General features: G+C 44.1%; 1 protein-coding gene across 1 annotated transcript; it reads right to left on the reverse strand.

The window, feature by feature from the left end:
- Positions 1-401: 401 nt before the first annotated feature.
- On the reverse strand, positions 402-27,948 carry LOC149369602 (Golgi-associated plant pathogenesis-related protein 1-like). Its single transcript, XM_089575333.1, has 4 exons — positions 27,877-27,948; positions 21,830-21,958; positions 12,824-12,944; positions 402-661 (listed from the first exon to the last, which is right to left on the reverse strand). Exons 1-4 carry the CDS (start codon positions 27,946-27,948, stop codon positions 402-404), a joined length of 582 nt encoding a protein of 193 aa, XP_089431459.1.
- Positions 27,949-27,991: the final 43 nt, after the last annotated feature.

The following is a 27,991-nucleotide window of genomic DNA, read 5'->3' on the forward strand; positions in this document are numbered from 1 at the left end:
CCTTATCTATTTTATGCGTTATTACAGTTTTCCGTGTTAAAGTTAACATTGCATGCTTTACGGGAGTTGTACACAATTTCTTATGTGTTCAAGACTGTTTGCGGCTGAATTTCCGTTGGGTCTCTTTGTGTTTACATTTGCTCACAGTGCTTTAGCAACTCTTGGTTGGTCCTCTGTACAGTAATCTACTATTTGGGGGATGTGTAGGTATTTGAAATAAATAAACAAAACTTCAAAGATTTCCTTCGCTGGCCATGCCACTGAGTGCGGAAGCACCACACTGCGGAAACTGTCTTTATTTGCAGCATTCCAATGATCGCACGGTGCCAGAACATGAAGCAGGCCCGGAGCAACGGTTACTGAAGATGAAAGTAGCGGCCCCTATCTTCTTTATTCCTTTACTAACAGCTCAATCTGCTCGAAAATCGCTTACGAATGGGCCTGAAGACGTTCTTTCGGAAAGAATTTGGGTAGTTTCCTTGAGGATCGTACACGGCTGAGATATACTGCTTGCCGTTTTTCGCTTTGGCGATGCCAACACCAAGACGCCGAGTGTTCTTCCACACGAGCTGCGTGAAATGGAGCACTTGTTTTGGGGGATTATCCCGATTGAAGTTATATTTCCGGATCTCTGAATACCAATAGTCTGTGACCGTTTTGCCTGTAATGAATGAGCGAATCGAAACCGTTAGCCCTGGGGAAGAGTTCATCTTTTCGGGGAATACACACGCACTTTTTTTTGTTTCCAAATATTTACCCAAATGGGGCACCATTGCTCTAGGCATGCCCTAGATATTTTCCATGCTGTAGCCAAGCAGCACAGGAACTTGACCCAATATTGAGGACGTATTGGCAAATGCAGGTCTTACAAAAAACCAGAGGGAAACCTTCGATTTACAATATTGGGCTGATTACCTGTGCTCCTTGGGTAGCCATTTATTCCTTTTCTCGGAAGGAAACTGGTTCAACCCCTGATTTTATTCCCGTCGCCAAATGAGGCAGAGTATACCTGATATGACCGAACTGTATTACTATCCTAAACCGGTATAGTGACATCAGTCCACCGGAAGCCCACATATACCGGACTTTTCCTCTGTGCATCCGGCTGGTACAAGTGCTCTGTGGCCTTAACGTTCTCCATACGAGCATACCGCCTCGGCCCATCCCTCACATGAGAAGGGTAGGAAAGAAAAATGATAAACAGATAGCACCAATCTGCAAACCCTCCCAAAGCACCGAAGAAAGATCTGAAGCGTGCCGTCATTCAGTACGCAGTTCGTGTCAGCGAAACGCTGCCAACAATCTTAAACAACTACTAAGTTCAAGTATGCCGCGTGCATACTGGCAAACTCAAGCAGCAACTAACTTGCGTGCGTTACAGACCTGTTAGAACGATCAACATACCCCGGGATGATTTATAGAATGTATGTAATGATTGCGAGCAGCCTAGCCAATCCAGAAACTATAGGAGGCGGCTACAGGAACACCGAAAAGGCACTGCTAAAGGGCACTGCACCGAATCCAACGCCTTGGCAGATCACCACAAAAACACCGAACACACTGTTGCCTGGGACGCAGCCAGAGGCGCTGCCACCGAGAAGGCATAATTTTGGGTCATTCCACATCAAACTAACTCCGCAAGACCATTAACCGCACGTGTCGGCCTATGCCTGAAGCGCACGCATGCTCATTGCAACGATTATCGCGCATAAGGATACGGCCAATCCGTATTTCGTTTTATGTATAAACAAGGAACACGTAACTGTCCCGAAACGTAATTTGTTCGAGCTCACTTTCCTTCCATTTGTCGAATGTTTCATTTCCACGTGCTGGCAGCCGAAGCTTTACTCCATTTAGCGTAATAGGTACGCGGGCATTTACATTTTTTCCGCCCAGTACGCAGAACAAAGCATATTTGAGGGCAAGTCAGAAGGCTTTAACTCCTGGTACCGGTAATGAAAAGCCGCTGCCTCGTGGTGCGTTGGTCGGGGCTGTCGTACGGCTCTTGCAACAAATTTGTGGCCAAGTGCTTATTTCTCCTGCTGCCGCTCCTCCTCTTAGCAAAAATGGACCCGCTGTGCTCCGACTGAAGTAAGGAAACTTCAATAATGCGACATGTTTTAATTGCCTACGCAAATTTATATGGTGCAGAATATCTCGACAAAGCATATTAACATTCAAAAATCTCCCGTTGTCATCATCCAAAGGTTTCATTGTTCTGTGCTTTTTTTTTAAGTTTGCGCAATGCTGTTTTCTTATCCGTACAATATATATCAGTGAATATCGTATGGATTAGTAAATAAGTTAACATAGAACGCATTGTAAACTAGTTATGATTGCAGTTTATTTTTTTCTGAGATAAATGCTTGCAAGGTTAGCAAAGAGACTGCCGGAGCGCCACTTTGCAAAAGCATAGAGTAAAAAATAAAATTTTGAAATTATCAGGAGTAACTCGGTCCAGAAACCTGGGCAGGCTCCGGCTCTCTGTGTAGTTAGTCAGCCATTCGGTGAAGATAACCTCCACAAACTGCTATAGTATACTGACAGCCCCATATTGCCACATAACAAGCCCTCGAAATAAAAAAGCCCATAGTACAATAAATGTAAATTACCGCTAGAAATTTTGAGGCATGTCCTTGCCAGCTATTCCAAGATATTCAAAATGGAAGCTGCCAAAAGCAGCACAGTAAGTAAAATTCATCTCTTTAGGAGTGCTGTACCTGTTAGAGCAGCAATATTATGTAGCACATTTTAGTAATATTGTGAGACGGGAAACAGAGTGCAGGATGGGGCGAGCTTTAATGCCACCCGCAAATATAGCGACCAACCCTTCGAAGAAGAAGAAGAGCGATGATGATGGATGTGTACAGATGAATACGAAGGTCGCATGTTGTGCTTACAATATGAATTTTATTGCCCCCTCAAGTGAAATCTAAAAAGGGGTGTCCAAGCCTTTTATCTGGCTTGTATGGCCGTATCTTAAAATATGCACGGTGATTTAAACACACAGTGATTCATAAGCACATCGACAAGGGGAAAAAGTTACAATAAATGGTTAAGAAGAACACAATGGAGGTTGGTAGGCATATTCAAGCAAAACAAATGACTCGAAAGCATTGAATCCAACGACGCCGAAAAATTTCGCTAGACCTTAACCATAACTTTACTATTCATTCTTCAATACCTATGTCGCATTGCCTTTGCAACTCGCGGAAAATATTTATCCTGAAGCTTGTTGAAAAAAATTCAGGGGGGCACTGTGTTGACCTAAAGTGCGGTGAGGCGAAAGCCTTTTCAGCGGTGTTGCTGCTTGTGTCACTGATGTGTGGTTAAGATGTTAATTATGTACACAATTGTTTGTGACCTTTAAATGCTGGAGACACTGGAGGGCGTCTGGGAGGCATCCGACTGATTGCACGCCTTTCAGCAAACACTCTCCAGCGTCCTAGACAAGGGGAACTATGCGTTGGCAGGCCACTAAAATATGTTATGTACTGCAAATTATTCATTGCGGAAGACTTCCTATCCAGCGTTTTCACAGGGTTTTCGCTACTTTTGTGTGGGATTCGTCTTTTGAATCCATGAGGCGTGATAACCTTTTTCGGCCTGTAAGCGCTGGCGGCCTTGGTCTAGTTCACCTGTATGTCCGACATATAGTGTCACGTTTCATGTTTTTCCGTGACACTACACACCCAATAGTACGTTCATTCCTGCAAACAAATTTAGTTCATGTTTTACCTAACCTCATTGTGTCTTCCAATGTTTGTGACCATCCGTGTTTGTGGGGCATAATGCAAGAGGTGTATTTGGCTGTCCGTTTCCTACTTGTTCGTTTTTCTCCTGAGTTCCTTTTTTTAGTGTCGAGGAAAAAGTTGTATAAGGATTTGATTAGTATGCTCTTCCCTCCGCCCATGTACCGCTCTCTGTATTTTGGTTTACCGGGGCATGACGTACTCAAAAGAGTACGTAAGATGCCAGTCTCGCCGTGTACAAAGACCTTTTTCTTTAAGTTACACACCGGTACGTTGCCCGTTAGAACATGGTTAGATAAAAAGGGCATTTTTGTGTCTACCGTTAATTGCCGCCTTTGTGATGAACCAGAAACAATTGAGCATTGTTTCATCAGTTGCAAAGATGCAGTACTCTTCTGGGATATCCTGCAACGCACATTTAAAAAAAGAATTCATCTGACTCCACATTCTGTTCGCTATCTCACTGCGCTGCCATTTGTTGATGAACCCCTGGACATGTTCTTTCTGATTGGACTGCACAGCCTCTGGAAAACCCGCATGATGGACAGGCACTGTGAACCTGTGGTGTCTACAAAGGATCACTTCAGTCGAATGGTTGTTCATATAAGAGACGTGTATGCCCAGACTGAGTACGAACCGGAGTGGCACTCAATATTAGTGATGTGCTCTGCATTGCCCCTTTTCTAGTACATGGTCTTTTGAATATGTATTGTTTACCACTGTTTTCATAATGGCTTGTATATAGTTCATGTACATAGAACATTACATCACTGTAATAAATACCATGTTGTAAAAAAAGCAGGAAGTAGCGTAGCCATTAGCACGCTCGGCTGCGGGACAGAAGGATGGTGGTTCGAATTCCATCGTGGACAAACATTTTTTTTCTGCTCTGACTAGAAAGCCGCGACACCTCTGCTGACAACCTTCCGTCGACAGCGATGAGGCATTAGAGGCTTTCGCCTTAATAACCGGAACATAGGCATGTCAGGCCGCACCACATTTTGTGGTGGAACGAGGAGGAACGTAAAGAATGCGTTTTCTGAGCTCTCGTGTGGTAGTATTTTTCATTGAGTCAGTCAATTTTATTCGCAGGAAATGACAACTTATTTCGGTTGGCAGAAACAAAAGGCATGTTTGCGTGACGAGGTCTCTCTCGCCATAACAAAGGCAACAGCCTGCGGCACTATTTATTTATTTATTTGATATACCCCTAAAAGCCCTCAAGTCGAGGGTATTACAAAGGGGGAAGGTAAACACAAGGGTGCAAAACGTGTACATAATAACATATAACACTAGAATAAATCCCAAAATAACAACCTAATTATACCCAATTAAAAACAAAGAGTGCATTCGAGAAGTAAGTGAACTGCTGGTACAAAACAAAATGACAATACATCTGAATGAAGCAAGTGATAGAAGAAATGAGCAATGCTAGACAGATATTTGTGTTACGAGGTCTTGAAACTTGTTAATGAGTGCTTCACTTCACGACCAGCTTCGGGCTGTCCAGGAGGCCCGTTCAGCTGCGATATGCGATGGCAGATTATTCCAGTCGACTACAGTGCGAGGTATGGATGATTTCGAAAAAAAGTGTGGCATGAAATGCGATTGGCTTTGAACAGGTGACCGCGACATAGAAAAAATGTTTCTGGTGATTGTAAGGAATCGTCATGGAGTAAAATATGATGACAAAGTTTATGGAAAAGCTCTAGGAGTGTTAGTTTGAGACGATGTGATATGTTATGAATTCGGCGCGCGCCTTTAGTGCGGTGACGTTAGTATGACGAGAATAATCCGAAAATATCAATCTTACAGCTCGGTTTTGCAGTGCCTCTAACTCATGAATAATGTGCCCTTCATCCGGGACCCAGACAGCTGATGCGTACTGGATTTTATGCCTTATTATTGTAATGTATGCTAGTTTTGTGAGGTGGCAAGGGGCTTCTATGAGGCTACGTTTTAAAAGACCAAAAGAGCAGTTAGCAGCTGCAAGAATTTGGTTAATGTGGTATTTCCATGTTGAATTAGACTGAAGAAGAAGTCCCAGATATTTGTACGTTGTAGAATGTTCAAGTTCGACACTTGATATCACGGGAGAACAAGTACAACACTCGATATCAATAAATGTCAAAAAACGGAACAGCACAATAATAATTCACCCGTATATTAATACATAATGATTCTATTTGCTCCTACCACTAGGGACCGGAGCGGCTTAGTTTGATTTCTTTAGTGCTTGATCATATGTTGCGTTCACTCATACTCACAAAATATTGATAACAGTCCTTAGGTTCACATTGGCATAATGAATAGGCAAATACGTTTAGGTATGTTACTCTACGGTTTCAAGAGTAAGTAAGTTTGACGGATATTCCCGATTAAACACTTTTGGGGTAAACTGGAATCCAAACAGGCATCATATTGTAGTAACATATCTATTATCAGATATTCTAGATTTTGTTTACCGCAATTCTCCTCACCTTTATAGTTCTATATTTGGGACTACGAATGTCATAATGTACAAGTACAGGTGTTTAAAAAATGTGAAATCTGTCGCCAATGTAAGTGTGGAGTTCGTTTTTCTATGTTCGCTACGCTAACCTCCAGAAGTACACCTTTCTCGCCGGTAAATCATCAAACTTAAGAGCGGTTGAGTCTGCAGCAGTCTCAGAGGGCCGGTATAGTTCCAGAAATATGGAGGACTCGTTTTTGCAATATGTGTAGTCTGTCATAGTTCCCATTCGTCATGGTTCCCCAGACTTCAATACCATAGAGCAGTTTAGAATATAACAATCAATAATGGAGTGATTGCTTCAAACAGAGAGGTCGAAGGGAGTTCGCTAGTTCGTGGAGATGGTGGTTGACATGAGTGCTCCAAAATACCTCTTCGCTATACTAGGGTCCAGGAAACTTGCACACGTATTTGTTCCAAGTTTTATCCTCTGTATTGAAGTGAACTATTTACCTATCCTTATTAATTAGCTGAAACGTTACATACTTTCTTTTTGTGCATTCAGCTAGTTTTGATATAACCACCCGGATAATTTGTCTAAATAAAAATTACCCGATTGTTCAATGACATGCACTGCCTCACCGTTAAAACTTGACTAGTGCCGTCTGCAAACATGAATATTGAGGGCATTCTTTTTATTTCAGTAATGGTCGGGTTCGGTAATCTCTCAAAACTGTTCAAAATAGTCTCAATAGGGAACAATCCTGTCTCAATAACCGCACACCGATCCTTAAACACCGTAGAAGTTGTGATATTTGAATCCGACTTTCTTGAGCTCACTAAAGAAGAAATGCTGGAGGGTCTTAAGGACCAAAATGTTACCAGTGTCCTTTGCATAAAAATCAGGAAAGAAAACAAAGAAATACTAACCAAACATGTCGTGTTAACCTTCAACACGAGCACACACCTAGAATACTTTGAAGTAGGTTACTTGAAAATCAAATTCCGTCACTATGTCCCAAACACCGGATGATGTTTCAACTACCGCCATGGGTCGCAGAGTTGCCGTGGCCGGAAGAATGCGCAAAATGCGCCTCACATGAGCTTCCTTTCGAAAACTGAAGCAGCAGCACCATGCTGCGCAAACTGGGAAGGGTATCACCTCGCTTACTCAAGGTCTTGCCCAAGATAGCAGACTGAAAAAGGAATAATCACTCCAAAAACAAAAGAAAACATTTCGTTCAAAGAAGCGCGTAATCGACTGCCACACAACATCAACGCATTCTCTTTCACTGCAGGAACAATTTCGTCGATGTGGTGTATTAGCGGCGTTACAACACACCAGGCTCCGGCCACTGCCCAGGCAAAGCATGAGGCAGGGCCACCGCCGCCCCCGGCAGACGCACCGAAGGCTGCCCTGCCACTTTGGAAAAAGGGACCGCCGTCCCGTGGTTCAGCCGACCGCAAGGCTTCGGCCAGTCGGGAAAAGCCTACAAATCTACACGCGTGGGTTCTCCGCGGGCCTCCAGAGCCTCTAGTGAGGCGTTGGACACAACGCAGAACTAGCCCCTGCTGCAGAGGCGGCAAAGCTCTCTTGAGCGAAAAAGAAAAGGCAAGACCACAGTACGTAACCCTCAAAACTGGTATCTAAAGTTTGTAGCTCATCATCATCAACATCAGCCTGACTGCGCCGACTGCAGGGCAAAGGACTCTCCCATGTCTCTCCAATTAACCCTGTCCTCTGCCAGCTGCGACCATCCGATCCCCGCAAACTTCTTAATCTCATCCGTCCACCAAACTTTCTGCCGCCCCTACTACGTTTGCCTTCCGCTTGGAATCCACTCCGTTACCCTTAAGCACCAGCTGCTGTCTTGCCTTCGCATTACAGGCTCTGCCCAAGCCCATTTCTTCCTCTTGGTTTCGACTTGGATGTCATTAATCCGCGTTTTTTCCTTCACCCACTCGTCTCTCTTCCTGTCTGTTAAAGTTGCAGCCATCGTTTTTCTTTCCATGCTCGCTGCGTTGTCCCCAAATTAAGCTGAACCCTTTCCTTTGCCCCACAGTGTGTGACGTCACACTAACACGCCTCGGGAAAACCTGTACACCACACGACCATATAATACAAGAATATCTAGCACTACAAGAAAAATACAGAAATTATACTGCATTTTACACTGATGGGTCAAAAACTCATGCTCATGTAGGAAGCGCAGTAATACAAGGAAAAAATAAAAATGCAGTACGACTGCCCTCATGTGCTAGTTTTCACCGCTGAGTGTTATGTCATTTGTGTTGCGGAACAGAAAATAACAAATAAAAACATCAAAAACAGCATCATTTATACAGATTCACTGAGCGTCCTTACAGCATTAAACTCCAAAAATGCCACGGAGCGACTGATAGGGACCATCATACACAATATAGTAAAGGTCACAGCACAAAAACATGTTATAAAATTCTGCTGGGTTCCCAGTCACGTTGGTATTAGGGACAATGAGAGAGCTGACATGTGTGCTGCACAAGCCAGAACCATGGAAATAAAACATGTGAATTTGCCTCCTAGGGATTACATGAAGTTAGTACGTAGCAAACTAAGAGCCAAATGGCAAGCTTCCTGGGAAAATGAAGGAAACAACAAGCTGCATACTGTAAAGCCCATTTTAAAAGCATGGAAATCGAGCCGCCATAAAGAGCGTTTTATCGAAGTAATTTTATGTCGTTTACGCATAGGTCACACACACATCACCCATAGCTTCTTATTAACAAAAAAAGACAAACCTATGTGTGAAATGTGTGGTGAGGAGCTCACGGTAAATCACATTTTAATTTCTTGTTCGCATCTCGAAGAACTTAGAAAAAAAATTTTTACGGTATTTTACAATGAACACATTCCATTTCATCCTGCATTGCTTTTAGGCGAGCAAGCACTCGTCGAGTTTTCTCTTGTTTTTAAGTTTCTGAAGAAAGCCAATGTTTTAAATCTAATATAACATAATATCTGTGCACATAATATAACAGATCATCTAACCTTGTGTTTGGCGCATGATAGCCCTAGTTGCTTATGCGCCATAAAACCCCATATAACTAACTAACCTTTCCTTTGCCTCCACGTTTCTGCCCCACAGGTGAATACCGGCGAGATACAGCTGCTGCACTGCGCTAGACATTATATCCAGCGTTTTCATCGAATATTTGCAACTTTTATTTGGGCACCCAATTTCGAGCCAATGCGACATGCTAATCTTTTTAGGCCTGTTTGTGCAGTAGGATTGGGCTTAGTTCACCTGTATGTGAGACAGTTAGTTGCCAGTTTCTTCTTTTTTGGCGATTGTTGTCGTCCAACTATTACAATATTCTTGGTCACATGTTTAGGGGAATCTCCCAAGTTGGAGTACATTTGTAATAAGGGAGTAATTACTCATTGACATCCACCCAAGCGCAACCATACGGCTACTAAGGAAAGCTATACAACTTTCTCAGAAACTTCGCAGTTAAAGAAAAATTCGTCCTTGTCCGGGGTTCGAACCCGGGACCACCGCTTCACCAGAGCAGTCGCTCTACCAATTGAGCTAACCGGGACGGCAAGCTTATGGTAGGGCGAGAGCGAATTCATCAATAACTCGAAGTGGGAACTGTGTTGGTCAAATGTTTAGGGGAATCTCCCAAGGTGGAGTACATTTGTAATTAGGTAGTAATTACTCATTGACATCCACCCAAGCGCAGCCATACTGCTACCAGGGAAAGCTACACAGCTTTCTCAGAAACTTCTCAGTTAAACAAAAATATGTCCTGGTCCAGGGTTCGAAGCCGGGAGCACCGCTTCCCCGGAGCAGTCGCTCTACCAACTGAGCTAACCGGGACGGCAAGCTTATGCTGGGGCGGGGGCAAATTGGTCAATAACTCGAAGTGGGAACAGTGTTGGTCAGATGTTTAGGGGAATCCCTCAAGGTGGAGCAGATTTGTAATAAAGGAGTAATTACTCATTGACATGCACCCAAGCGCAACCATACGGCCGGTGAAGCGGTGGTCCCGGGTACGAACCCCGGACCATGACGAATTTTTCATTAACTGCGCAGTCTGAGAAAGCTGTGCAGCTTTCCTTTGTAGCCGTATGGCTGTGCTTCAGTGGATGTCAATGAGTAATTACTCCCTCATTGTAATATTCTTGCAGTTTAATTTCTTAACCCTGTACTTATAAGAGCACTTATATTGTTTCTCGTAATAGAAAATACAGATATTGGGAGCGATGCTCTTTCCCCAATTATTGTATCGTTCGCTGTATTTTGGCCTCACGGGTCATTATGTGTTCAAGAGCTTGTGCAATGCGCTTCGGCGTTGATCCAAAATGCTTTTCTACAAATTACACGCCGAAGCTCCACTGTTAAGACGTGGGTCCGTGAAAAGAACATATTTATATCTTCTGTTAACTGTCGTCTGTGGAGTGTACCTGAAAGCATTGAACACTGTTAAACGCGGATTTTAGACCACAACGCTGAGCATTTTGTTTCACCCAGAAGCCATTTTAGCCGAATAATGTTCCAGCTCAGGGACATTTATGACAACAGAAACTATCTGCCTGATTGGTTTCGGCTGCTAACATGGTGTGTATGGTTGCCGCCCTTTTAGTCGTTTTGTCTTCTGTCAAGCTGGTGCAGTGCAGCTACTAGCTGAGTGTTTTGTATATAATCTTTAAGAGCCCCTCATGTACACACATAACCTCTTTTATTAAAACTATGTTATGAAAAAAAAACCCTTTGTAGCATGTGCGCTACACGCCCCTCTGGCACGCAGAGGACCGGGGTTCGAACTCAAATGCCGGCTAATTTCCTTTTTCGTTTGAAACTTCTGGGAATGTTTCCGTCACGATTCTGGCGCCTTCTAGCTATCGTAGGTTATGGCGACGGCTTTTCAACCGAACCAGCTGTAAAATTCTTTTTGTTCAAATCACTTCAGGAGTGCTGCAAGGCTCGGGGCTGGGACCGGTATTCGTTTTAAACTGTACAAATGATATCGCCTCGGACATTTCCTCACAAACAAGACTATTCGCACAGGACTGCGTTGTTTACGGATCAATTCGTAATCAACATGTTGTAACCACCCTCCAGTAGTACCTCAACAGCATAGCCTCTAGGTACCCAACCTGGCTACTTGGCTGGAATACCAATAAATGTTACTAAATCTGAGATCAATAATGAATCTACCTACAAATTAGGGGATACCATTCTCAGTAAGTCAAATGAAGTGAAGGTGTTCTACTAACTGTTGATGTGTCCTTTTCAAGCCATATCGAAATGACCGTCAAAAAAGCTGGGAAAATGCTTCGCCTTTTTATACGGACTCTCGGAGCAGCTCCTTATTTTCTTAAATATACAACATACAGATCACTGCTAAAGCCGCAATTATAATATCTGTCCGCAGTCTAGGATCCGCTTCAGCGGAACCTGATTGATAAGTATGAAGCAATGCAAAACCGCGCAGTCAGATTTATACCAAGGCAGTACTACAGACATGTCAACATAAGTCAGATAAAGGAACACACCGAATTGGAACCGCTACAGATCAGGTGCCAGAGACAAAGGCGCAAACTTCTACACTCAATATACCGCGACACGACAGGCATCGATAAGGAAAGGTACCTCGAAGCACTCCACAGGAGAGACCACAATTTTAAAATAAATGAAATTGCCTGCAAAACGGACTATATCAAGTACTAATTTTTTCGCCGTGGTATTTCTGATTGGAATAAGTTGCCGGTTGAAGTTGTTAGTGTTCATGCAGATGTATTTTTAAGGCTAATCAATAGTTTCTGATTGTATTTCTTCTTTCAAACCAAGCATTGTAGACTGAACGCACTCTTCTTCCTACTCTTTACTTTTTGGTTTCATCGATCTTGATACAGTGCTCCTTTGTGTTAGTTCCCTCCTTTTTTTCTTGTGATTTTATTCTACTGCTCGTCACTTTAATGTTACACGCATTTCCTTCCTATAACACGTCGGCGCTGCAGGGTGTACTATAAAAAATAAATGCAAGATAGGGAAGAGCCCAGTGTAGAAAGAATCGCAAGTATATCATTTCATATTCGTCTTGCTTTTTGGCCATACCTTCGAGATTTGAGACCATTGATCATTTAGCCGGAACCAGAATTTCCTCTGAGTTCCCGTTTCCGTTACGCATCCGTTTCAGATAACTCTGCACGTTGCTCGCACAACAACGTTTTCAGCATCTTTTTTTCCACGAGCAATTGTGGACTGGAATTCCCTTCCCCACGAAGTCGCCGCCATCACATGCCCATCTGTATTTCTTGAAGCCGTGTCAACTTATTTTCAAGGGCAATGACCCGTACTTCTTTTTCTTTTGCAAATATCTGTAACCCCACCCCTTATGTAATACCTCCAGAATGAGGCCTTTAAGTAAAGTAAAGTGAAGTGAAGTCAAGAGTGGATCCTCCGTCGAAACGTGGCCATCGATTCAGGTAAAGGACCCCGCGCGTTCGTGTCGAACAGTATATACTTGAGCATAACCTCTTAACCAGTGTGGTTGGTGCTACAGAGACGTTACCTTCATTTGATAAACTGCTGCCGAGCAAAGCAGTGAAAAGTGTCAGCTATTTCTAGCTTACCTGTGAAACGCACTCCCTTGTCGTAATATGCTATGTTTTCTCCGTACGGATAATTTTTCTGGTGAAAAATGCGGCCACTCTTCGCCATTTCGATAGCTCGTGCTTGAGCGAGGCGATTCAGCTGCATAAAATAAATCAGAAAGAAAGAAAGACCATGGCCGTTTCAAACCTAAGCGATGTGCGAGTGAAACATCAAATTTAGAGTTTAGTAATATTATTTTTTAAACACCCCACGAGAATTCGCACTGCATCGATGGATGTTGGGGATCAACGGCCGCACTTGTGGACAGGTCGAATTTTTCCGGAAGTTAGTGAAATCGCGAACAGTGCGATGTGGTAAAGATATCCAAGACGCTTCCGAGCAGAACTACTGTCTTTGCGCTTCCCCTGATTCCTATTACAGCTTACACAAGGAGTAAGCCCCAGTGTCAGTGATGAGTTTTTCGTTTGCTGGCGTGAGCTGCCGTATGGGTTTTTAGAGCGCAGCTCTTAAGCGCCCGTTCCTGGCTTGCGCGTCGTGGTCGTCGTAACCGGCAGAGCTATAACAAAGCGAACAGCGCGGGGAAGAATGAAAGTGGGGCGAATAACGAAGGGAGGGCGAGAATGAAAAGATGGAGGAGGGGATAGTGGTGGAAGAGAGAAAGGCGGAAGCGTAAGGTGGAAGAGGAGGGTACGGCGGGGGCAGGCAAGTGGGGTCGCGCTCAGTTATCCTCAACGCGAACCCGCGCAGGAGAAGCTCCAACGATGTCGAGAAGCAACACGCCGGCACCTTCCGGTTCATACAGCGAAGTAGGGAAAGGCAGGGTGTTGTCGTTGGAAATAAAGCAGTGTGATGCCGCTTCTTCCATGGCCGCCTTGGTACTTCGGGAGAAGGATCGTTCCAGATCAGGCAGTACCTAAGGATGCCGCACAAGGAGAGGAAGCCACCGGCAGGTCTCCTGCATTTGCTGTCCTTTCATGAACACGACATTCAACAAGTCGTCGGGACGCTCCTGCGGTAGCTTTGTGCACAACAGAAGGTGAAAGGAGACGTTCGTGAGGCCGCCACCCAACAAGAACAGACCCTGGGTCTACAAGTCGTCGGTGCTGAATGGTTTTAATATAGGCGGCCAACAGGACGCCCCTCGTGCAACTAGAACTAGAGACACCCAGCGCGAATAGCGTCACTCGCAAACAGCCACGCGCCGGTCGCCAAGACCGCCGGATGTAACATAAGGGCGAGATGCCGCCACCAAAATAATCGCGACTGAGCAACAGAACAGCTCAGACAAAACTCTGAACGGGACTACGACTGCAGCGCCAAGCAGAAAGGCATCTGCTGGCAATGGGGACAAAAAAGGGTCGCTTGCCGGAAATACTGACAGTATGATTAGTGCTGCCTCTTGTTTTAGGTCCGCCGTCGTGGACAAGTGTGGAGCAGCAGTAACGATGAAGGGGAAGTGCTTGCACTACCAAGCAGAAGGGGACATACTCTTGCAGCTTAACAAGGACATTCAGCAAGGCAGAAGTTTGGGCGAGTTGGTACGTATTCATGATATTGTTCACAGCGCAACAAGAACGGGAAAAAACGAAAGCTGTGTTTGTGCTACTCTTACGTCTTTCGTTTTTTCCCGTTGTTGTTGCGCTGTGAACAATATCATGAATACGTACCAACTCGCCCAAATTTCTGCCTTGCTGAATGTTATTTCTAGTACATTGGGCTCTAATAATGTGTGTAGAAGTTAACAAGGACATAATTGAAGCTGACGAGGGAACAGGAGCGAAAGCAATATTGGGTTTAGACCTAATTAAAGCTTTCGACAGCGTCACCTACAAAGCCATTTTGACAAACTCGTCAGAAATCAACCCGGAGAAAGGACGTACAACTACATCTGATCCTTCCTCAATAACAGAACAGCAGTGATAACGATCGGAACAATAGAGTCTGCCCCAATCACACTAGGAAGTAAAGGAACGCCACAGCGCTCCGTCCTGTCCTATTTCCTTTTTAACCTCTCCCTCATCAAAATTCCCCCCAAATTGGCACAAATACCAGACCTACATCACACGTTCTATGCAGATGACATCACACTTTGGGTAACCAAAGGATACGAAGGCTACATAGAAGACACACTCCAAGAAGCAGTGGACATCATTGAGGCATGCGCATGGGAATCCGGCCTCACTTGTTCAGAGCAAAAGTCTGAACTAATGCTACACCCCCCCCCCCCCCCCACACACACACACAAAAAAAACGTCGTTAATGGACAATCTGTCGAAGAGGTACAAACCATGAGAATACTGGGATTGTATTTACAAACAAATGGAAAAAATACTGACACACTCACTAAGCTAAAACGAACGGTAGAAGCGACGGCGCGATTAATCCGATGCATAGCTAATCGAAGACAAGGGGTGAGGGAAAGAAATTTATGCCGACTAGTGCAGGCCTTTGCGCTAAGCAGGATACTCTATGCCACCCCTTATCTCAAATTTGCGAAAGCAGAAAAGGACAAATTGAATAGCATGATACGGCAAGCCTACAAAGATGCGTTAGGAGTCCCACTAAGTGCCTCAACCGAAAGGCTTATGGGGTTAGAAATGCATAACACCTAGAATGAACTGAAAGAAGCCCATTTAATGGCTCAAACAGCGAGATTAGCCAATTCCAGAACTGGCAGGAGTATTCTTACCAGTCTTGGAATTAACTTTCAATTTACGAATAAATATGCTAAAGTAGACTTACCCCGCAGCTATAGGGCGGCCCTACTAATCAAGCCACTCCCCAAAAACATGCACCCCTTACACCATGAGGATAGAAGACAAGCACGAGCCAAATCCTTGCGTAATAAATACGGACAGTGCGCTGGAACACTTTATGTAGATGCGGCAGAACACAAACATACGAATGTCTTTGCAATTGTGGCTGTGAACGAGAATGAGGACCACATCGTCTCGGCAACAATCAAAAACGAAATCCTTTGAAACGGCAGAAGAGGCGGCTACAGCCTCTCCCTAGCTCATACCCAAGAGAGCATCATCCTCAGCGACTCCAAAATGGGTATCAATAATTTCGCAAAAGGGCGAATTACAAACACCTCCCTTAGAATCCTTAACGCAACCAAATTCTCACCAAATTATTCCGAACTGATATGGGCCCCAGCCCATTCGGGGAATCCGGGGAACGAGGCACCCCACAATAAAGCCCGAGGTTTCGTCGACCGGGCGGTGGATGAGTCTGGCTCCCTAAATTTCACGAACGACTCCATGTTCACATATCATGATCTCACCAATCATTTTAAACTAGAGAGAATTTTCCCCCTCCGGACAAAAGCCTGACTAAAAAATAAGAGGTTACGTGGCGTCGTCTACAGACGAGATCGATACGCACCCCATCACTCCTCGCGCACATTTATCGAGATCTTTCCAACACAAACTGTAAATATTGTGGCCAACGAGCCACCTATGGTCACATCCCGTGGGACTGCAAAATAGAGCCACCTCCGGGTGATCTAGTTACCGCTCCTTCTCTCGAGCGGTGGGAGACCGTGCTGGCTAGCTCTGACCCCAGAACGCAAGTTTTGGCGGTGGAGTGGGCTGACAAAGTCGTCGAGGGCTGCGTACTCTCGACCACTTAACGCGACCTCTTACCAAGCTCTTTCCGGCGAATAAAATGTTTTACAATGTCCAAAAAGCGTATTTTATTTAATTCCGGGCATATCTAATTTGTTTAATTTATTTAAAAATTTCAAGAATTAATATATTTTCTAATTTCAGTCATTCTACTATTCTATTTAGTTTTCTTGCCGCACATATACCTCGTTGTTTTTTAGCACCGTACCTTGGCCAATCCCCCGCGTGGGTATGTGCCATGTTTACTGTGGAGAAGAAGAAGTGGGAGTGTTCGAAGAAACGGGGGCGCGCCCAATCTGATCCATAACAGTATATACAATGAAGGAATGCATAACGTGTTTTGAAATTTACACATATATGTATAGTGAATTGCACTATCATTGTGACGCATACATACGAGATACTTTTGTTGACACATTGTTCGGCTAAGACACCGGGATAAAGTGAGCGGGAATACCCAAATTTTGCACCAACAAGTGATGAGGTTAGACAAACAACGTCGGTCTAAACATAACCCTGACATGACCGTCGAATACGGACACGAAAGGGCACGACCCATGGCGGAGAAATTCCTGTGCCCCCAGGAAAAAGAGCTTTTCCGTAAGTTCAAGAGCTCCCCATAGGGCACGCCATAATCGGAATTGGCGCACGCCGGCGGCGACATCAGGCAACAGCCACACACCGCTTGCGCCAGAGCACAAATGTTTCCGCGACTACCATCAGCATAAGCGTGACTAGGCCCACTGCAGGCCAAAACCCTCTCCCATGTCTCTCCAATTAACCCTGTCCTTTGCCAGTTGCGGCCGCCGCACCACACAAACTTCTTAATCGCATCCGACCACCTAACTTTCTGGTGCTTTCTGCTACGCTTGCTTTCTCTTGTAATCCACTCCGTTACCCTTAAGAACCAGCGGTTATCTTCCCTTCGCATTATATGGCCTGCCCAAGCCCATTTCTTCTCGAATTCTGTAATAAGCTGCCACGTGAAACTGCAACCTCGATATCTGCAGATGAATTTGCTTAAGATGTGGAAATATTTTTGGCCATCAAACTGCAATACTGTGAGCAGCCGCATTTATAATTAGTTGCGATAAAGCGCCAATTCACGGAGTGCATCAGGTGCATGCACTCCTAGGTCTTTCCGAAATAGCTGTAACTGCTCAATGTTCCTTGCTGTTCTGTTTTTGCTTTCTCTAGGATGTATTGTAGTATTGTCTACAATTGGGATTTTGCGCCCACTCCTGTATGAGCCTCTGAACGCTGACAGTATTAATCAATAAATAATAATTATTAACCCGTGTTTCATGCCTGAGCCACTCTGCCCTCCTCATGTCTCTTAACGTTACACCTGTCTTTTTTCTTTCCGTAGCTTGCTGCGCTGTCTTTAACTTAATTTGAACCCTTTTGGTTAGTCCACGCGTTTCTGCCCCATAGGTGTTACCGGTAAGCTACAGCTCTTGTACACTGTTCTCTGGAAGGATACTGGTAAATTGCTCTTCATGATCTGAGATAAGCTGCCGATTGCACTGCACCCGATTCTTATCTTCTAGTTATTTCACTCTCGTGATCCGGATCTGCGGTCACTACCTGCCCTAAGTAGATGTGTAATCTCTCACAACTTCCAGCATCTCCCTACTAAATGTGAACTGGTGTTCTCTTCTGAGACTGTTGAACATTACTTTGGTTTTCTGCATATTCATTTTTAGACCCATAGTACTGCTCTGCTCTTTGACAGTGGCACGAAGGGTCAGTCTCGACGCGCCCTCCAAGGACCTTGGCCATGGGATCAACGCTTTCCGCCTCGACCGCAAACCCTACCCGACCACCGTCTTAGTTTTTTCTGTGCGGGAGGCTCACATCCTTCGACAGATACATCTTAACACACTTGTCACAGCCGCACGGCTTTATCTGTGCAAAATTCGTTGTGATCCTTCATGTCCCAACTGCCCTGTCTCTTATGCCAACCTCTCCCACTGTCTATTCTCCTGCCCGGTTGCTTTGCAATTGGATTTCTTTCCCACCCCCTCCCACACTGTCGGGACCTGGCTGGACTGGCTGAGAGCTGAAGGTGAAGACGAACAGCGCCTGCTCGTGCGACAAGTCACTGATATCTTAGGTGCTTAAGTGTTGTGCCCAAACAAAGTCCCTTACTACTACTACTACTGCTCTGCCAGTCTATCACTGATCATGTTTCGCAGTTATTAGCAAAGCTGTGTCATAAGGTAATCCCAGATTACTGAGGTATTCTCCATTACCTCTCACCCCAAGCTGTTCCCAACCCAGGCCTCTGAATACCTCCGTAAAGTGACGGTGGATAGCATTGGCGTGATCATGTCTCCCTGCCTGACACCCTATTGTATTGGAATCAACTTATTTTTTGTTTAATCATAGTGGGATTTTGGAACGCATGCACATGGGAGGAATCATTGGTACCCCCGCGAAGTTAAATATTGTCACTGTTTAATGATGCAATTTTTGAACTCACTAACAACAATCCGATTACATTAGCCGAGTAAGTAGTACATGTGGGTAATAGACAACTAATATGGTCCACTTGCCAGCGGCTCGGTACAGGGTATTTCCTCACAGGTATTTCCGCAGAAAATCTATAGCAAGTACATAGGCGGTGCATGTAGTACAGTTTACAGAAATTTTCCCAGGGGAACAGAGCACGAACTTCTGCCACGTGCCGAAAGAAAGCCTCCATTTTATAGGTGTATTCACACGACTACGATTGGGACCCTTAGAGTCCGTTCCATTCCACCTGCTGGAAGTAAGCTTCGGCGAAGAAATACTAAGAGGCGGGGGTTGGCTCGAGATGAGACGGATAAGACAAGGGCAGCATCTTTGAACTTTCGTAGTTAACTTAGTTTTTATCAGGACCTTTACATCCGTGCATTAAGTGCATTATGAGCTATTTAACACGATTTCCCTCAGCGATGTAAGATTCGGATGGCAGTGGAGAGAACGGTTTCAGGGATGCGTTATTGACGAAATTGGGAGAGTTGACGCGTGCAGTCAACTGAGTTATTCTTAATTATTATGATCTCAGCTATCTTTCTGTAAACTAAAAGTCCGCTCTATGAGAATTTGGCAACAAGATTTTGAGGTAGAGAAAATGTGCAATTGCCTCCGGCCTTGGTATATAGTTTACTAGCTGCGAGCTGTGTTCGAAATGCAAGAACCACCGCCCATTACATTGGGGAATGAACTTTTAAGCATGAATTTCTAATGCGAATGCTAATAATCATAACTTTCATCATGATCATCACGGATGGGAAGTCGGATCATTTGCTTCGTTTTTCAATCCTTCCACTTCGCCACTAGAGTTGGCCTTTTTGAAGCTGTGCTGGCGCTGATAGGCTTGCGTATTATGACCTGAAGCACCTGAGTGGTCCAGGTTGAGGCAATGTCTATGCCTCAGGGATTAAATGTCTCACACTACAGTAAGAAGCAGATCTATCTTGCAACTAGACGTCGATACTTCAATGCCCGCTCCACGTGTGGCGCTAACATTCCTTAGCTTTGGCCCTGAAGTGTCCCTGAGGTGAGAATGTTGAATGAAAGTTATAAGCTTTCGGCACTTCGTCGTTAAGTGTCCCTTCATTGCAGAAGTGTGTAAAGATAGTAGATTTATTCGGGAAGATTCGCTGCAAAATTAATATCAGTACGGCTGCTTATAACACGCACAATTTCTGAAACTTTCAAAGGCATAAAACTGCGCACGCATGATCAGGCAAGTGCCATCGAAGACAGAAGTCTCTACAATGAGCAAAAAGCAATCTAGAAACATAGGTCCCATTTTTTTTAGCGAACATCTACACATTCGATAAGTACGACTCTCACTCATACAAGTTCGGTCTCGATCCACCGGCTAACAACAGAGATAGAAGCGTGCGCTGCAGATGCGTCCTGCAGGATTTCGCCCCAAAACAGTGCAATAGAACATCAAATTTTTTTTTAATTTGAGCTATTTTCGACGGAAGGCACCAAGTTTGCCTGCCGCTGAATTAATAGCATGCTTTCGAATCTCTGGCATCGCCTCCACTGAAATGCGGCCTCCGCGGACTAGATTCAATCCCGCGAACCTTGAATCAGCAGCCTAACCCCAAAATGATAATCCCCATATAATACCACTCTCTACTTTTTGGCCTTAGCATTGGTCACTGAAGGAACGAAGTCTGGGTACCGTTTTTCCTTTTAATTTCCCGAAAGTCATTTTTTTTCGAAGTCGAGTGGTTGGCATCCTTTCAATGTCCGGCAATTACTCTGCGCTCACTCGCGAAGTTCCGGATATCGCTTTTGCGTTGTCTCACGCTTTCTTCAAAGAAAGAATCAGCTTTGCAGGAACTGTTATCCTGGACACTAAAAGCTACCATCGAAAGAGACTCCTGCTTGAGCCTTGGCAGATTCATAGCACTCAAAACAGCATAAGCAGCTCCAAGGCAACCTCCACCAGTGGACGCCAAAGGTGCATGCAGCCCGGGGAAGTGAAAAGAAAAAATCTTGGATGACGCCTAACCTACCCTTAAGAGTGCAATGCTATAGCATTAGAGATCCCTCTCGCGCAAGAACTCTTTCTCTTTCATAGTTTCATAGATCCCTGGGAGTATATATACCGCTCCTGGCGCAGTGGTGTAGCTGTTAATCAGCGCACCGTTGACCCGGAAGGCGGCTGTTTCAAACACAGCCATCGGTGGGGCATGTGAGTCCCAGGTTGCTCTTCCCGACCTGGTGCGCAGTGTCATGGTGGGTACGTGGCAGCTCCATTGAATGCACTTAATTTCATTGCCACCTGCTGTGGTGCACAGGTGGCGTGGCTAGTGGGCTACATGCTTCTTCGTTACACGGACGGACGGACGCCAGCTTCACTCGTGAACGGGACCTTTAATGTTACGCCATTAAAACCGGCACAGGCTTCCCTTAGGTATGAGCGGTAAAGAAGGCACCGCCGTCACCCCCGTCAGCTTAGGCGTCCATCGCCTCCATGAATGCAAGAATCGCTACTGTTCCTTAATAGTGAACAGCAAAAAAAAGAAAAAACAATGACAGCAGCCACATTGAAACGGCGAAAGAAACAGGAATTCGAGGCTGCCGTTAACTGTGTTTTAGGGCTTAATATTTTTTTACCTTATGAAAAGACCGATCAAGCAGAAACTTTTCATAACTAATTCTTCAGTTCCTCTGAAAATGCCAGCATCGCGTAATGCTCCCGTTCTGCAGAAAACCCTGCGTCGCTGGCGGCCTGAGCGCAAACTCCGGATTGGTCGAAAAGGTGGCTACGTCACACGTAGAGCGGAGGATGTGAAAAGCAGTTAGAGCATTAGAAAACTGGTGATTAGAAGGTCGCAGCATGACTCAAACGTCGTAGTCCGTCGTAATCCAGAAACTCACCTTTTCATTGAGCTTGAGCTTCGGAACACCGTGCTTTGGTCTCAGTACGTTGTGCCGCTCCAGAACCTGTCGCTGGAACTTCTTCATGAACGGCGTAAACTTTCCCTTGTATTCTTTGGGTTTGACTTTCTGGTAGCGTTTAAAAAAGGAGAGTGCAAATATTTGACTTTTCAGTCCTGAAGCGACAGGTATGCAGAGCTCCTTGAGGGAAAGCTTAGCAGAGGTAGGCCTGGTTATTAAAAATCAGGCCTGCAATTACGCAGCTCAGAAGGACGGGAGAATAATGATGATGACGGCTATGCTGTTTGCAGCCGGAGGGCCGGCTTAATACGCGGCGAAGACACAACATTTTTAAGGTAAAGAAGGAAATAATACAGCTTGAAAACAGCTATCCGCAGCGGTGGTGACCACTCTAACATTAAAGTCACTCAAGTTGAGAAAACCGACGCGCAGCATGAAAATATGGCTTTCTGACGGGCTAGTTGATATACATTCATTACATCATTTACAACTCACAAAAAAAGAGAACGATGTGGGAAAAGTGCATTGGTACTTGCAGTCACTCAAAACAAAATAGAGGGGAAAAATTAAGTTAGAGAGGCAGAAGGAGACATGCATTTGACTTTTTTTCTTAAATTGGAAAACAGTTTGGCATTCCTGTATGACGTCGATTACGTAGGTATATGTGTTACGTAAAATTACTATTTGGTTGTCTGTATTCTGAGTACCATAGTTTGTGCGTGACTTGCACCAAGCCATGCATACAGTGCGCAAATTATAAGTGATTTATCTGCTTAAATATTTAGCGGAGAAGGATTAAAGTTGAGCGCAACCTTGTGGCAAACAAATACGGCCACAGAGCAGCTATAAAGCTGATGACACGGTAGTACATTACCTGTGCTGTGCAGGGATGATTTATTAATGGTTACAGTGCGGAATACCGTCTTGAATCCTCAGATCTGAAGTGAGGGAAGATGATCTGAATCTGTTTTGCTACAAGCGCCGCAAACTACTTGGGAGTGCATAAAATGGGAGTGCAGGGGGAAAAAATGAAGCCGTTTTTTTACACGCGCTGCTAAAAGATATCTAACCAGTTGTAGCTACCAACAGACATAGATACTTTGAGACGAACCTGTTCTATATTACGCGGCCATGTTAAAACAAATGTGAGACTCCTACGAAACGGCAAGAATTTTTTTGTCAATAGATTGACATTATAAATCTTTAGTTGCACGTCATTATACACGGAGCCGCCGCGGTGGCTCAGTGGCTATGGTGCTCGGCTGCTGACCCAAAGGACGCGGGTTCGATCCCGGCCGCGGCAGGTGGAATTTCTTTGGAGGAGAAATTCTAGAGGCCCGTGTACTGTGCGATGTCAGTGCACGTTAAAGAACCCCAGGTGGTCGAAATTTCCGGAGCCCTCCACTACGGCGTCTCTCATAGCCTTAGTCGCTTTGGGACGTTAAACCCCATAAACCAACCAACCATTATACAAGGGTTTATTATTTTTATGGTGGAAAATATTATCGTGTGTTTTCTTCATATTTAAATCAATATTGTTGTTATTCAATCAGATCTGTAACTGGCTCAGCGAAAGATTAGCATGTTGTTCATGTGAGGCAAGATATGTACCAGAAAAAAAAATGTTGGTGTCGCCGGCATAAAGAACATTATCAGATGTCACATGGGTGATAACTATATCATTTATGCATAAAATGAATAACAAAGCACCAGGGATAGATCCTTGTGGCACACCATACCTAATTATTCCTATATATGATTGAAATTGACTCATTCTTGTGTATTGTTATGTGCTATTCCGCTAATACCAATTTTTTCCCAATTTTTACATTAGAAATTCATGCTTAATAGAAGCGAAGTCTTTTAAAGTCTTTTAAACTATAGTGTATATATTTTCTCTTCAAAGTTTGCCAGAATACGTTCTTTGGATGTGTAGCAACGTTGTCCGTTGATGTGCCAGCTTGAAAGCCATATTGTTGTTTGCATATTATATTTTGTTAATTCAAAAAATTGTTCAACAGCGTATAAATTTTGCGTTCAGGAATTTTAGGAAAGTGCGGTAAAACAGAAATAGGCCTGTAATCATTGAAGTCATTTTTACCAGCTCCTTTGAATATTAATGTTACGCATGCGACTTTCATTTTATCAGGGAATACACCAGTTTCCAGTATGAGATTACAAATATGTTCAAGAGGACCTGTCACAAAAGGAAGTACGGCCTTGATATCGAGCGCACTAATATCACCATTTCCTGGCGAGCACGTATCCTTAATCGCGCTTACAACGGTTACAAATTCTTCCTCTGGTGTAGGTGCTAAAAGCAATGAGCTGCTACAGGTAGAAAGAATGAATGGAGGAACAGGTGTGGCAGCTTGCGTCATTTGTGGGCAGTCTGGAGAGCCGGCGTTAAGAATATGCTCGTCGAACTTGTCTGCAAGGCATACACCTGAAAACATTTTTCCACTGATCTAAAGATCCGCGGAATGCGTGGTTTGCCGCCTTTTATGATGCCGTTAGCTGCTTCCCACAGTAATTTAGGACTGTGCATCACTACGAAAAATTTGGTATCATCAGCTGGTTTTGCCTCCTTGAGATGTGTATTTAATTTGTTGCGGAATTTTTTTAACTGCGTTAAATGAGTCGGGCGTCATGTTTTTAAGAAATGAGCAAACAGCCAGTTTTTCATTATACCTCTGTATAAAACCTGAGTAATCCACTCTTTTCTTGCCCTCCTGTGCTTTTTTACAGGCATGCGTGGAAAAGCACTGTCGTAGTGGTTAAGTACTTCCTCTAGGAAATCTCATATGCTTTACACGAGTTTGTTTCACTGCATATGTCATCCAAAACTGTTCCATTCATTAGTGAACGGAACCGAGCAATGTTATTTTTCTTTATCATTCGCCGGATGCATTTATTTTTATTCATTTTTTTTCTCCAAGCGAAAGAAGGTTAAACTTGTTAAAATTACTCTGGATGTTATCTTATTTGAAGGCAGATTAGTAAAGCGCTCGTCTATTAGCGTTTCTGAATGTTGACCGATTCTTGTCGCCTTGTCTACAACGTTTCCACACACATATAATAACATCGACTCGAGGAGCTATGACTAGCAGTATTTCTGATCAATTCGATATTCATGTCAGCGAAATTATGGCAAGTCGTTTAGTCAGGTTAGCATATTGAAGGAACGACTCTACGTAAATAAGAAAAGCATCCACTAATCCGCGAGATGGTCGGTGTATAAGAAGTGAAATTGCATTATGATGCGTCACACCACCTGTTTTAAAACCATCGCAAACTATGGTGCATTCCGTAAGTATTCCAGATTCGATATATTTCTTTGCATACAAAGACGCTAAGCCACCACGTTTGATTCCCTAAATACAGAGTTATTGTCATAGCCTGTTATTGTGCAATATCGCTGTTTGTTTTTTTATGAGTTGTGAATTATGTAATGAATATATAGTGTCCAATGAGATATGCCATGTGAAAAGTAGAGCGTAGTGTTAAGTTGCCTTGATCGTCTCGTTTTCTTAATGCTGTATAGCATCCTGTGTAGTGCCTTATATAATGTTTAGAGCGCCAATCTGCTGCCATGACGTGTACTCCCGAGGTGAAGGCCTCGTCGGGAGGCATTGTTTTCTTTTGCCACCCCTCGTGGACATACTGTGCCATCTATGTATGTCCGAATAAATGAATGAATGATCTTGGAATAAATAGCGTGCGCTGAAATAACGTAGACATAAAGAAACAAGAAAGCCGACAGAAGTTGGAAAGTTGGAAATTGCGCATCTTTCTTGTCGTCTCGTTTGTTCCTGTTTACGTTACTTCAGCAAATGCTATTCATTCAAAGGTGCATGAAAGCGCCACCAGAGTTCCAGACAGACTTTCATCGTCTCGAGTGCACCCCTTTCGCAGCAATGTCTCAGAAATGCCATATTAGTTTGCTAGGTTCGCGTGCGCGCATCAGCACTTTGGAGCCTCTAACATAAGGTGGATGGTTCACGCAATGACTTCTGGCACACACAAATGAAAAGAAGTATATCTGGATCCCTTAAAGCAGCGATGAATCGTGTACAAGTGAGAGTCTAACATAAATAGAATCATTATTGATCAGATTATTCTTTAAGGAAGGAGCCATTTTTTTTCTCTGTTACCTAAGGATGCTGCTTGCAAACATCTTGAAATATCAAATTTTTCCTCTCATTTGGACAATTGTTCGTCACTGAAACAGTCGGGAGCTTGCAGCTCACGTAAAGCAAGGTCTGCTTTATTTGTGAATACTGCAGATTAGCATAGTGGTGGGGTGAGTTTTATCTTCACCGGATGTTTAACTTTCCAAAAACAGCAGTGGAAAGGATAGCGCGATCGAGAACGAGCCCAATGTCTCTCTCTAGAATGTGCTGGCAAAAAGCAAAGCATCGTACGGGTACTAAACAGTTCTCTCATAGTTTCCGTCTTCCTCGGGGAAGAAGCTGAAACAAAGACAGTTGAAGCTCGTTAATTTCTAAATTCCCAGGGTTAGTTATCCAGAGAATCTAGGTTTCTGAAAACAAACGCAGCGCCGGAAGTTATTTCTGACTGGTGAAAACTGAAAATAAGCCTCTGAATGCTTCGTAATGGAAAGCTTTGAGGGTGCCGAATGGTTTGTCATTGGCCTTGTCATGGCATCCATATCATGGTGTTAAAGATGCCCCCGATAAGGTACATAAGTTCGCACAGCCGTTTATGTTCTTAAGGTGTTGTAAACCGGGATACATGCCCAGAACTTGCATCAAACATTATTTGCCCTTAAACTCCATCCAAGGCACCTAGCGTATCCTCGTCACACCGGAGCAAAAGTACCACTTGTTGGCCTTAATCCAAAAAGCCCAGCGAGAAGCAAAAATCCAAGAAAAAAATCCACCAGTTCTCTCTTTGTAAATTCCCTTCATGTTCTCTGCTAAGGGGTTCTACGCCTGCGCAGACATGCAAAAACGTCTTATAACAGTAGTTATCTACAAGCATAAAACAACGCTGATTTAAATCAAAATTACAAATAGCCTCCTGGTAAACACGAGAAACTTTGGAGTCATTTGGCTGATGGCAGCAGAAGTCTGATTTAGAGAAAGGAACCAAACTGTAATGCAACTCAGAGAATCCCTATTGTTCCATGATTGTTTACAGGCTGACTGTATGGGAACACAGTGAGGAATCGCTGACTTCCAATAGCACTATAGCTCCTTAATTGAAGCGTCTTTTCCAAATTTCGTAAAACATCAGTGTGTGCTATAATGCATGCCAGATCTCACGAGGTATGCGCGATTACCTATGCCTGTCACTTATGCACAGGTTTTCAAAATAAAATATAGGCACTTCTACAGTGCGGCAGGACTGAGCGACGCAGTACTCGTTGGATTTTACCGATGTTTTACCGTGGATGTTTGTAAAATTTCCAGTGATGACATCGGAAATAGTCGCTGCGTACCGCATGCGATGGGAATTGAGCTGAGAAGGGTTGTTTTGTAGGCCAGTTAGTCATACATATTTCAAGAAATGCTTCGGCGCGGCAGACAAGCACGAAACGCTCTGTGGCGCTCTGTGGTGTTTTTCTACGTTTTGTCCTTGTCTGCCGCGCCGAAGCATTTCTTGAGAGAATTGAGCATTACCAACTAAGTATTTTTAGTGAAAAGGCAACATCGCGCATTAGTTTCCCTGTCGACGCTAGCGCAAAAAAGGGCGAGGTCTCGGTGACAATCTCTTCGATACCCATTGCAGGCAGCCTTCTTTTTTATTTATCATTCTGCACGTGAATTTTCGAGGCATGTTTCGATGACGACGACAAGGAATGGATGCGCCGGTGTTTCAGTAAACACACCCTGAGCCGCGTTTCACCACTAAAATAATTTCGGGACCATCGACAGGTTGCCTAATTCCGAAAACTATACGTTGCTGACTCAATGTACAAGCATTTCTCACAATGGTGGACCATGCTTCGTTTACAGCGATGGAAGCGCGGACAACCAAATTTATAATTGTGTGATACATACACGGCGAGCGTCCACGGCGATTAGGACGGTCAGCACAAGCACTGCTACGGCGATCAAACTCCGGACTCTCATTGCTATGGTCAACCTGCGAAGAAAGAAGGACCGCAATAAATAT

This window comes from Amblyomma mixtum, chromosome 1 (genome assembly GCF_055824585.1).
Source record: "Amblyomma mixtum isolate Tamu chromosome 1, ASM5582458v1, whole genome shotgun sequence".
NCBI classification, from domain to species: domain Eukaryota; kingdom Metazoa; phylum Arthropoda; class Arachnida; order Ixodida; family Ixodidae; genus Amblyomma; species Amblyomma mixtum.